The sequence below is a fragment of the Hypomesus nipponensis genome, chromosome 11 (assembly GCF_054491055.1).
Source record: "Hypomesus nipponensis isolate SF chromosome 11, ASM5449105v1, whole genome shotgun sequence".
Taxonomy (NCBI): domain Eukaryota; kingdom Metazoa; phylum Chordata; class Actinopteri; order Osmeriformes; family Osmeridae; genus Hypomesus; species Hypomesus nipponensis.
The window spans coordinates 5,180,953-5,193,410 of record NC_140371.1 but is presented as its reverse complement, the minus strand read 5'-3'; the positions used below and the strand labels follow the sequence as shown (position 1 = coordinate 5,193,410).

At 47.3% G+C, this 12,458-nt stretch overlaps 1 protein-coding gene across 1 annotated transcript; it reads left to right on the top strand.

The window, feature by feature from the left end:
• Positions 1 to 951: 951 nt before the first annotated feature.
• Positions 952 to 11,107, top strand: trim8a (tripartite motif containing 8a). The gene is made up of 6 exons (XM_084667117.1): positions 952 to 2,495; positions 8,554 to 8,649; positions 8,828 to 9,061; positions 9,144 to 9,175; positions 9,415 to 9,530; positions 9,815 to 11,107. The coding sequence occupies exons 1-6, from the start codon at positions 1,923 to 1,925 to the stop codon at positions 10,474 to 10,476; spliced, it is 1,713 nt and encodes a 570-aa protein (XP_084523243.1). The 5' UTR covers positions 952 to 1,922; the 3' UTR covers positions 10,477 to 11,107.
• Positions 11,108 to 12,458: the final 1,351 nt, after the last annotated feature.

Genomic DNA, 12,458 nt, shown 5'->3' with positions numbered 1-12,458 from the left:
TGTGTTACCAGTTGTTTTCTTGACAAGATCCTACCGTGTAGTTCTGGGCTTATTCCTCACCGTTCTCAGGATTATTGCAACTCCATGAGGATCTTGCATGGAGCCCCAAACCGAGGGAGATTGACACTGCTGTTGTGTTTCTTCCATTTGCGAATAATTGCACCAACTGTTGTCACCTTCTCACCAAGCTGCTTGGTGGGGGTCTTGTAGCCCATTCCAGGCTTGTGTTTGTTCTACAATCTTGTCCCTGAGATCCTTGCACAGCTCTTTGGTCTTGGCCATGGTGGAGAGTTTGGAATCTGATTGATTGCTTGCTTCTGTGGACAGGTGTCTTTTATACAGGTAACAACCACGTTTTTTTCCGTTCTTGTGTTCTTGCGAACTCGTTTGACGTCATCTTTCATTGCCCAAGTACGGTTCCAATCCAAAGAACACAAGTCACCAAGAACGCCAAAAATACCCGGACACGTTCTTGATCCGCCCCTTTTATCGAGGATGCATCGGAACGCATCTGATTTCCCAGAAGTCATTGCAAGAACACACGCATCTCAAATCGTTCCCCGTTCTTGAGGTCTTGCAAGACCGTTCTCGCATGACGCTTGGCAAGAACGTTCTTCTTAAGAACGCAAGTAAGTTCAAAGCGTTCTTCGAATTGATAAACAGCCTATAGGCTATTTAGCGGATGCGTGTTCTCAATTTGTGTTCACCGAGGTACACTGAATGGAACAAAGGGAGAGAGGGACAGCGCGTAAATGGGAGGTATAAATAATGGCTTTCATACAATTCGACCCACTGGCATCCCGTCCTAGACCGAGTTTTACTGGAATACGCTACTAAACGTACGCGCCAGCGCACAGGGCACGGATAGCGTTTTAAATCAATCTCCGCCTACTTCCCCGTAGACCCCTCCTCCTTTATGTATCAGTGCTGCCGTCACGCTATCAGAGAAGGGGGAGCCGAGCAAAATTCGGAGTTACGTTCAGTGTGGCTATAGCTCTCATAAAGGAACCAGAAAAAGCACAACGATTATCACATTAGGACGACTGGAATAAGAGTGCAGCGACGAATTTTCGGAAATGTATTCAGACCTTGACCGTCAACGAATCGCTTGATCCTGCAAAGAAGCTGAAATCTTCTGACGTTTTCCGTTTTTAACGGACTGTCGCTGCATCGGAGAAGCTGCATACAAATTAGATGGAAAATAAATAGTAACGTTGCTTTTTAAATTTGCTCTAAAGAGGCTGACAAAATGGCTGATAATAGAAAGCTATAAAAAAAACGTGTCGACCTAATTCTAGTTGGCTGTGAGAGCTATTTAATGTGACTGTTTGATACGTTGTTACAATTACTCCACAGACTCTCTGTGCTCTCTTCTTAAATTAACCCGTTAGGCCCATAGATGGGCTACCTGCCGAATATCCGTCCTACTTGCGCTGTTCACTTCCTCTTCGTGTGAGGGAATTCATATTCGCAGCGATATAGCCTACTCTGTCTGCTTGTTCTGTATTCTGATTCAGTTTCGGACGATAGCCTATCTTAAACGTTCCAAACTGTTAAGTGTGTTTTGTCAACTTCCCTTGGCTGTTTTGTGGATGGACATTAATGATTGACAGATAGAGAACGCGCTTAAACTACCGTATCAGCATCCTTGTCCGGTAATGTCTCTGCCAAGTGTTACGCCATTATAATCAAAAAGCGGATTATTTTGGTGGGTTGTAGATTTTTGTAATCGTTTTTGTCATAAATACACGACAAGTGTAGTTTAGTGCTTAGGCTATGGTAAGTTGCAGAATCTAAATATCTCTATACCTATTACGTTGGATTGTAATTTTGTCGGAGACTACTTTTCTAAAACAAAGAATCCGGGTTAGGCCAGCCAATTTTTCAGAACCGTTGATAGGAATCCAACAAACGAAACCAACATGGCAGAGAGTTGGAAAAACTGTTTCGAAGAAGAGCTTATCTGCCCGATCTGTCTTCATGTGTTCGAGGAGCCCATACAGCTCCAGTGCAAACACAACTTCTGCCGGGGCTGTATCTCCGAGGCCTGGGCCAAAGACGCGGCGGCAGTCCGATGTCCCGAGTGCAATCACGCATACTCTCAGAAACCCACACTGGAAAAGAACATCAAACTAACGAACATTGTGGAGAAGTTCAATTCGTTAAACGTCGATAAGACACCTTCGGTGTTGCATTGTATCTTCTGCCGACGGGGCCCTCCGCTCCCGGCGCAGAAAGTTTGTCTGCGTTGCAAAGCGCCCTGCTGTCAATCTCACGTCCAAACGCACCTGCAGCAGCCGTCACCGGCTCCGGGGCACCTGTTGGTGGATACGGAGGAGGTGAGAGCGTGGACTTGCCCACAGCACGACGAGTACCGACTGTTCCACTGCGAGGCGGAGCAGGTGGCCGTCTGTCAGTACTGCTGCTTCTCCAGGTGCGCCTCGAGCCATGGACACGCCGTCTGCGACGTGGAGGTGCGAAGGAACGATATTCGGGTAAGTGCACCACAACGAGGCCTCTAGGTCGCTGACATGAATCTAGTTTCTCTTTTAAAAAGGGTTTAATTTTCACGTAGGCTATCTATTTGTGAATAGGGCATTAAACGGGTTATCAGTGTTATTTTGTGCCACCAACGTAGACATTTGTTGATGTTTGAGGATGTCTGGCCCAAAGGTCTCCTTTGTTCGTTTGACACCCAGTTTGTCACATCTGAAAGGCCTACCTTACAAGGAAACTGTGACCCAGCACAAGGCTTTAGGGTTTATCCTTCATCCTCATGAAGTGCTCTGTTTATAGTTGCACTTAAGCTCCATGTGCACAGAAAAGGGTGGTAAAGCTGTGCCCCCCTTCTGCCCCTTACACACACACACACACACATACACGCACACACACGTCTTTACTGGCTGAGCCAGTAGTATATCTTGCTCAACTTAGTGTGTAAGAAGTGCTAGTGGAACTAATGGGATCATGTATGGATCATGTATGAAGTAAAGGATGTGTGTGTGTGTGTAGCCGGTGTGAATCGCTGAAACTCACTCCTCAAGTATGTAACAGGCCACCCGCGTCATTGAATAGCTAGCTTTTCTTTAGCGTAGCTGGTAGTGGTGGCGCTTGGGAAGTCAGAGTTGGCGTGTTCGATCCTCTGTGAACTCTGACGGAACTTACAAGACCACGTCTGTTACATACCCGTCACATGTGCATGTTTCCCCAATGTCCAGCTGCTCCATGGAGCTAGACCACAGACACACGGCACAGTCAGTGGAATCACAGACACACAACAAATCAGAATCACAGACATAAAATATTCACTTTGTGTATGATTATGTTAATTATCCAGTCCAGTTTTCCTGTACTGAATGTAAACGGAAACTTTTTGGTACAAAAAAATGATTCATCTGGATAATAAGGTGTGTACTATTATGTGTGTTGGCACCCACTACCTCTATGAATCAGACATGGTAAAGTTCCTGGTAACACAGTCCCACCCTCCCCTCACACAGGGCTAAAGATGAAATCTTCCCAAACAGGAAGTGATGACTGAAAACCATGAGGGGTGGCTAGCTTCGACAGGAAGTTGGTTAATGTGCGTCTGAGTGTCTCGCGGGACAATACATTATGACAAGGATCTTTTGCTTTTGTCAGGGTGGAAAGTGGGTGAAAGGGCAAACCACAGATGTGTAATACACCCCTGTCCTCGATCTGAATGGGATCACATGTTCATGAGTTGACACATCCTGAGAAACACTTGGACAGCAAATCTGCATACTAACCTGTCAGGAAACTGTGAGACTGCTATGCTTTAACATGAGGGTTTCCAATAAGAAGGTCTGTTTCCTGGTTTCAACAGAAGGGTCACTAAACATGGTGGCTACTTAATGTTGCTTGCTAAAGTATCTTGCCATGTGTGTCATGAAGGAAGTTGGGAAAGAAGGAAGAAGATGGGTGGGTGGGTGGGTGCTGGTGAGTGATGATGTGTTTGCTGTGAGGTGTGCTGTGGGCTTGGCAAGACAGGCCCTGTGGATGCGTGGAGGAATTCTCTCTTGCTCTCATGCTCGTTCATGGCCCGTGTGTCGTGGCTTCGATGAAGGCAGAGAGAGGGAGTGAGAAATTACAGCTTTAACACACTACGCTCTCTCACTCGTACTCACACATACACACACACACATATACGTCTTTGTGTTCTTTCATAACGGCAGGGTTTTTTACAGGGTGACTCAAGTCACACAGGAATTCATTAGATGTGCCTCTCCTCCACAGGAAGGGTGTGTTTACCTGACACCCCCGCAAACTCCATAAGTATCCTACCTCCTCTCTCTCTCCCCTCCGTCTCTGTCTCTCTTTCTTTCTCTTTCTTCCTCTGTCTCTCCTTCTCCTCCTCCTATCTGGCCAGCTGTGTGTTGGGCTAGTAGCCAGCATAGCTCAGAGACAACACAATGGTTCCCAGCCTGTTCTTACATGTACAGCCTGCTCCTCTCCTCAGCACAGCTGAGCACACACACACATAAACACGCACACACACACAGACCGGTCATATGTACCCACACAAAACACAGGCACACCTGTTAAGTACACACACACACACACTTGTTAAGTGCACACACACACACACACACACACCTGTTAAATGTACACACACCTGTTAAGTCACATGTACTACTGTACACACATTTTCCTCAGTGTTCAACGAAGGTTTTGTCATGGCGATTCAGATTTAGAATATGGAACCAACACTGGTGTCTTTGTAGCAGTGATTGGAGGATAAAGTTTCCCCTCATCAGTCTTGTTGATGGGAGGTCGTTCACAGGGGTGGGGGTGGGGGAGGTTGGACCATCCCACTGGGGTGGGGGCGCGAGAGCCTGGCCTGTTCCAGGGGGCTATTTTAGTTTGAGGCCGTGAATGCTGTTGGCAAACCTCCGAACTGTTTATGTAGAGCACAAAGCCCAAACCACCATGCTAGCTCAACTCTCTTCCAGAGCTGCTTTTGTGACTAAAAGCATCTTTAAAAAAAATCGTTTTTGTGTGTGTGTGTGGGGGGGGGGGGGTCATACTGAACTTTCAACGCCTCACTTCTTACTTTCTCCCCTCCCCCGTAATGAGTTGGCAGTGTCATGTCTGTCTGAATATGAGTCATGCTCTTACAATGTGGAGGGCGTTTTGATGACATGTCATGTGGAAAACTTGTCCTTTGGTTCTGAAAGAGACTCTGATGTATGTACCCTCAGGGATTCATGCACATCAACATCCTGGTCCATCCTAGCCCACATAGCTACTCACAGTCCAGTCGAGTTCTAACTATCCCAGCACAGTACTATTCCAAACTCGGTAGGGGAAAAGAGAAAGGAAGGTGTGGAACAGAAGCTGATACATTGTATGGTGAAGTAAAGGGTAGAGCGCTGGGTGTAATTGGAAGCACTATTATGCATGCAGACGGAAGCTGTGTGTGTGGGAGGTGGTGGGGGGGGGGGGGGGGGGTGCAGGCTAAGGGTCTCTCTCTGGGGATGTGGTTTCATTCTGTTGGAGCTCTTGTTTTGTGTCTGTCTGTTGGGCAAACAAACGCAACACAACACCGAGGCCCAGTTCTGCTGGGTTGGGGCCTGGCCTGCCCCTGTCCTCTGAAAGGCCTTGTTCTCCTGTGTGCTGTGCAGTTGTCTCAGTTCAGGGGTCAGTCTGGTCTTGATAGCCCAGGATGTGGTCTTGATTCTGGGCCTCTGTGTAGCTTGAATCACAAGTACAGCTCACGACTCGGCACTCAGCTAAGAGAAATTGTGTCTCTTCACCGGTCAGCACTCAGCTGTGTGATTCATTGTCTCTCACCCAGTTTCAGTCTCTCTCCCAGTGCCAGTGTCTCTCTCCCAGTGCCAGTGTCTCTCTCTCCAAGTCTGTCTCTCTTTCCCAGTCCCGGTCTTTCTGTAGAAGGCACAGAACCAGAGAAAGAGAGCATCGTTTTAGAAAATAATAAAAGAGAAGGTGAGGTAAGAAAGGGTAGGAGAAGACCTGGAGAGATGAAGAGGCAAATTAGAGAGTGCAGGATTGAAAATGGGATGGTAGAGAGGGCAAGAGAGGGCAAGATAAGAGAATAGAGAGAGAGGGTGCTGAATGGACAAAAGAGAGAGAAAGAATGAATGGACTGGGGTGTCACGTTTACTTGGCTGAATGGTCGCAGTCTCTGGGACCGTGTGTGATAAAGGTAGATAAGATAAACACAGGAAAAAGTGTATCTGAAGAGGCCTGTTGCTGTCATACCAAAGCAGCACTGTTATCCACTTAGCAGGGCCTAGTAGAATTCCCTTCTTCTGCTCCATCCCTCCATCTCTCACTCAATTTTTCAGCTTTCTCCCTCTTTTTCTTTTCGGTTTCTACATCTCTGTTTCTCCCTCCCTCATCTCTATCTTTTGGTTTTCCCCCATCCATCTCTCTTTATCTGTTTCTCCAACATCTCTCCATCTGTTCATCCACCCATCCTTCTCTTTATTTGTTTCTCCCCCATCTATCTGTTTTTCTGTCCCTCCATCTCTCTCTTTAATGGTTTCTCTCCTGTCTCACTCTCTCTTATCTCTCTCTTTATTGGATTCTCTTTCCCACAACTCGCTCCATTGCTCCCTCTCTACAGCTGTCAAATGGGTAATGCTCCAGGCATTTGATCTTTTTCATGCCAGCTAAGGTGCATTTGTGTAAATTCAACAAAGTTTGCAGTAGGCGTTGCCAGTAATGGCCGTGTTGGGAGGAATAGCGGTGCATTGTAGCAGTGCTGCTCCTCCATCGTAATGGCCTTTTCATCAGCGATTTAACGCAAGTTATTTCCACAAGTCATTCAGGCACATTTATCAAAAGAGCGAGATGTTGCACACTTGTGTTTACTGTGTGCAATGGGTTTGGTTCAGCACATGGTTATTTTATTTTACAAAATGGACCCATCCAGAGCCATGGGTCACTGTTAGCAAGCAGTGACCCATCAAGACCTGGCTTATCCCACCATACTGTACATAGTCTCCCTCTAAGACAATTTGCATTCAATCAATGCTCAATGTTTGAGGCATGAAAATGCCTTTTTGTGCCTCGTTAGTAGAATGTTGTGTTCTGCACAATATTGCCAATGCATGAGTGCCACTTGTATATTACAAAGTAGTCATTGGAGCAACAAGATGGAGAGTTCGGTGAGCAAATAAGGGATTTGCACCCAGAACACAGACAGGGAGCACTGAAATGAATGCCCATTGAAGCCTTTTATCAGAAAAGTACGTTAGCACATGGTGCCAAAACATTTATTAACATAAAACAATAATAAGACAGTCTTCCAATTCAAGTTGTCACCCCCTGTGGATACATCCGAGGAGATTGCGGTGCCACAGGACGAAGACTCGCAGAATCTCTGCAGAGTTACACATCTTTTCACACAACATTCTTCTGTACCATCGGGCACTTGATTAGTTGTAGCCACCAGCCCCTCAATTATGCAATGATTCCACCCATAAGGTGGATTTGGTTTGACCATATTCTGGATTAATTGATTGAGCACGTTAACAGATTATGTGTTGTAAAGTTTAGACAATAAGGTTATACTATACACCAGTGCCCTAGTTGGTACCCCAGGTTATTAGCTGGTACCCTGGAGACTTTGCGGTTCCTGGCCCTAGTTTTCTCTTTTGGCACATCTCCTTTTGTATGACTTTGCATCACTCTCGGAAAGCAGGTTTTCTCAAAGACTCACACACTCACACATAGAGCATAGTCTGGTGTGTTATTCACACAGTCATGACTATCGGTCACTGACAGAGAGGCCAGGGCAAACAAAGAGAGACCTACTGTTTTACAGAATGAGAGAAGGACAGGCAGGTTTTCCCTTTCTTCTCTCTTTCTCTCCCCCTCTCTCACTCCCACCATCTCTAACTCCGTGCCCCTTTCTCTCTCCATCTCTTGCTCTCACTCCCCCTCACCCCCCCCCGTCACTGTTTCTCTCTTTCTCATTCCTGCTCTCTCCTGACTCTCACACTCTCTGCTCTCACATGTTCCCATATTGTATAAATATACACAAGTGCTTTGTTGCCATGGCAGCAGCCTCCTCCCCTTTGTGCCTGCTAGGTACCTTTCTGATGAAATTGACCAAGGTTCACTTACAGCTGCATGGCCTGCCTTGGGTCTTCTGTCTCTGTGTGTGCCTCTGTCTCTGTTTGTGTCTCTGTATGTGTCTCTGTGTCTGTGTGTGTCTCTGTCTCTGTGTGTGTCTCTGTCTCTGTGTGTCTCTGTCTCTGTGTGTGTCTCTGTCTCTGTGTGTGTCTCTGTCTCTGTTTGTGTCTCTGTCTCTGTGTGTGCCTCTGTCTCTGTGTGTGTCTCAGGAGGGAGGGTTAGGATGGAGTGAGGATGGGAGTGGGGAGGGTTAGGAGAGGTTAAGGTTATTAAAGGAGAGGGAAGGATATAGGTCAGGGCATCTGGGTTCATATTGGGAGTGTTTCCTTGTGTTTGGATGTACACCAGAGTAAAGTTCTCTCTCTCTCTCTCTCTGTCTCTCTGTCTCTCTCTCTGTCTCTCTCTCTCTCTCTCCCCCTCCCTCTTCAGCACATGTTGATGAAGCAACAGGAGAGGATAGAGGATCGGGTTCAGGACATTGAGGAGCAACTCTGCAAGCTGGAGTCGGACAAAACACAGGTGGAGGTAGGACACGCACATGCACACATGCAAGTACACACACACACATTGCTCTAGAAAGTAGAGAAATGGAGTGAGAAAATCTATGGAAAGTCCAGCGCAGTGGTACGTGGTCAACTTTATACTGCTGTGTGTGCGTGTATGTGTGTGCATACCTAGCCTCTAAATCCCCTCTCTCCTGCAGGATGCTGTGTGTGAGCTGAAGGAGCAGGTGAAGTCTCAGTACCGGCGGATGCAGCTGATGCTGGAAGAGGACCTGAGTGAGACCATGCAGCTGCTAGACCGAGCCCACTCCAGATACCGACAGGAGAACTCCCAACAGGCCTTGCGGCTCAGCGAGAGGAGACAGGAAGCTGACAAACTACTGAGCTCCGTTCAGATGGTTTTGGACAGGGCTGAGGACATCAACTTCATGAAGGTATTGCTCGCTCGCACGCACACACACGCTAAATAAATTAACAGTTGTGGACTTAACTGACAAATCTGTTTGTCTGTTCCAGAACACCAAACCTGTGAAGCTGTTGAGTGACAGGTGAGTGCTTCTCTGTGCCGATAACACTTGAGATGAACCAGTGTATGTGTGTCTGTTGTAACAGTGTTTTCAGTGATGAGCTGCCCTACCGGGCATCACCCCCTTTCTAGGACAGTTCCTCTAGATCTAGTGGTAGATGTTTGGGCTCACTGTGGAACATCTTGTTCATTCCCCACCTTGTCCCTCCTGTGTGTGCCATGCGTGTGTGTTTGTGTGTGTGTGTGTGTGTGCTCGGTTAGGTCCCAGTCATGTCTGGGCAGCGGCCTCCCACCTCACAAGGTCGGCCATCTTAACTCCAAGCTCCTGCTCTCAGAGGTCACCAAGAAGGAGAAGAACCTGCACAAGATGCTGGAAGGTAAGAAAGGAGAGGAGTTGAGATACCAGTACCACAGTTGTGTTATTGTTTGCCATTTCAAATGTTTAAAATAAGAATTGAAATGCTGAGGGGATAAAAAGGAAGGGGAGGAGAAAAGGAGGGAGCAGTTGTGAAGAAAGCGAGAGAGAGAGGGGAAGAGGATTAAATAACACTGACTAACTACTGTACATACTACTCTTACAGTACTTTTCTCACCCCTCCCATCTCTCTCAATCCTTGTGTCATCCTCCTCTTTATCTCCTCCCCCTGTACTCTTCTCCCAGTTCCGTTCAGTACACCTTCGCTCCTTCTCCAGACAGTGCCGTACCCAGCCACCTCCCACGCCCCCTCCTCCTCCTCCGGGCCAGAGAAGCGCAAACACTCCTCAGCCTTTCCGGAGGGCTCTGGAGGGGCCCACAACTTCCAGGATCCTTCCCCCAGTGCCAAGCAGCCCTACCTGGGTGGCCAGGGCCGTCAGGGGCCCTCCTCGTCTTCTTCTGAGGGCCCCTCCCAGGCTCCGAACCCCAGCTTGGGCCCCAGCTCCTCAGTCCAACACATCAGTGTTCTGGGGGCCAGCTCCAGTGGCTCTCCGTCGGCCCCCCACCACTCGGGCCCCGTGTTCCCCCCTTCCCACTACCCCAGTGGGGGCCCCTCTCAGCAGGCTGTTTTACCGGAGTATGCAGGCAGGAAGATCCTTATGTGTACCATGGATAACTGCTATTGCTCTGGGGTGCCCCCTCGCACCAACCCACCCTACCCGAGATCAGGCTCCTTTCCCTGGGTGACCTCGCAGGAGTACCCCCCTCACCCCCAGCTGTCCTCCGGAGCCTCAGCCATGCAGGGGCTGTCTATGAGGGACTGGATAGATGCCTCACAGACACACAGACACCCAGACTTCTACGGGCTGTATGGGCAGTCCTCGGCCAAGCACTACGTCACAAGTTAACAGTTAAAAGTGAACTGTCTCTTTAAAACTGCTGGATCCCATTCTCCTTTCTGCTCTTACAAGTCTACAAACTTGTTATTTTTCTTTCCCTCTCTGTGGGAATGACAGTTCATAGACAGGATTCATATTGGTGTGATTATGAACACATCCGAATACGTGAGGATAAATTAAAAAAGGCTGTTATAATTGGGGTGTGTGTGTGTGTGTGATGGCAAGAAAGTAGATTTGCTTTGGATAATTACTGTTTTACCTAATGTTTTGCTTTGACTGGAACTGTAAGCTATTAAAACTTGGTCTTAACCACATTCAGGAAGTCATTTGTCTTAAAAGAAGTCCTTCCTCTCCACAGAGAGAATTGTTATTGACTCAATCCATAGACTGCAGTGCCTGAGAACCCCTTGATCTCATTTTATTTCCTGAAAGTAGTCTTAACTTCCTGTCCCAAAGCTCTTGACTTCCTGTCTGTTGCTGAAAGCCTCCTGGAGGTGGCTGTATATTCCATGGGGCCTGGCGGGATGTGGCATAAACGGTTGTCCGTTTTTTCATGACTTTTATACCAGATAACAAATGGAATTAAACTGCTACTGTACACAAAATAAACAAATCAATGTACTTCAGAACAAGACTATAACATATTGTTTGATTATGGCTAAAAGGAAATATATGTGATATTGCTGTTTGTGTTATTCCAAGACATTAGCTTGGACCATGTCTCATGTTAAACCTGGTGCTGAAAACGTGCCAGCTAGGATTTACTATTTCTGTATGCCACAGTATGTTCACTGTTCTTTTACTGTTGTGTTGGTTACACTTTAACCTGATCCAACCAACTCCCCCGCAGGTGTGTGTGAGGTCATGGAGCTCATCAAAGAAAAGGTGTGTTCGTTTAAGAGATGTTTTCGCAGCCATTCATTGGGTCTGAGATGTGTGGGCTCCCTGTGAAAGAAGCCCCTATACCACATATACACACTGCTCCATACTACTCTAGTTACATTGATTCATTTAGCAGATACTTTTATTCTAAATGACATACAAATAGTATGTCACCCGTTCATGGAACCTTTCCTACTGCCAGACTCTGGATACACCCAATGAACCGAGTCAGGAATGGAGAGAGAATAGGAGTGAAGGTCACAAAGTCTAACAGACTAATCTACATGCCACTATACTATACTATATTCTAAACAAACTTGGGAATGATATGCCATACATAATAAATGACAGTAACAGAGAATGTTTTGCTCCTGGTAGCCTGTTGGAAGTGTGTGAATCTTCTGCAGTGTGTCTACTTCCTGGTTTGAACCATGCAGCCTATTAAAGTACCTTGCCTGGGAGACATTTCCCTTTGTCTCTGTGGTGCAGCTGGATGGTACGTTAGGTCGCTTCCCAGCATTCATTGAGGAAGATCAACTGTAAACCCTCCCCCTCTTTTCTCTCATACCCCCCTCCCTCTCAACCTCCCTCTTCTCTCTACCTCCCTTGTTCTCTTCTTTCTCTTACCTTTCCTCTCCTTCCCTCCCTATCCCTCCCACCATCTCTCCTTTCCTCCCTCTCCTGTGGTATCATTTGATTGCGTGCGGTGCAGTGGAGGATGGGTAGAATAGCAGATGATATAAGCACAGACTTCTTAATGAGGCCTGGGACTGCACAGTCATCCGCCGATCTGTCAGTCATACTGCCTCCACCCCTCTCTCTCTTCATCCTCCCCTCCCCCAACTAAGAAGGAGATGGAGGGGGTATGAGCGGAGGGTTGGGGTGGAATGGTGGAGTGGGGTAGGGTGGAGGAGAGGAAAGACGAATGGTACGTGTGAAAACGGAAGAGGGGCATGAGAATGATGAGAACTTCGTCATGAACCTGCACGTCTTATAACAATGTTCTGTCTTCACCCTCCTCTTGCCCTCCTCTCCACACCCCCTAAACTCAGTCCTGCTGGTGTGTGTGTGTATATAGAGCATATTTAGCTTTTTGTAGCTTCATTTGA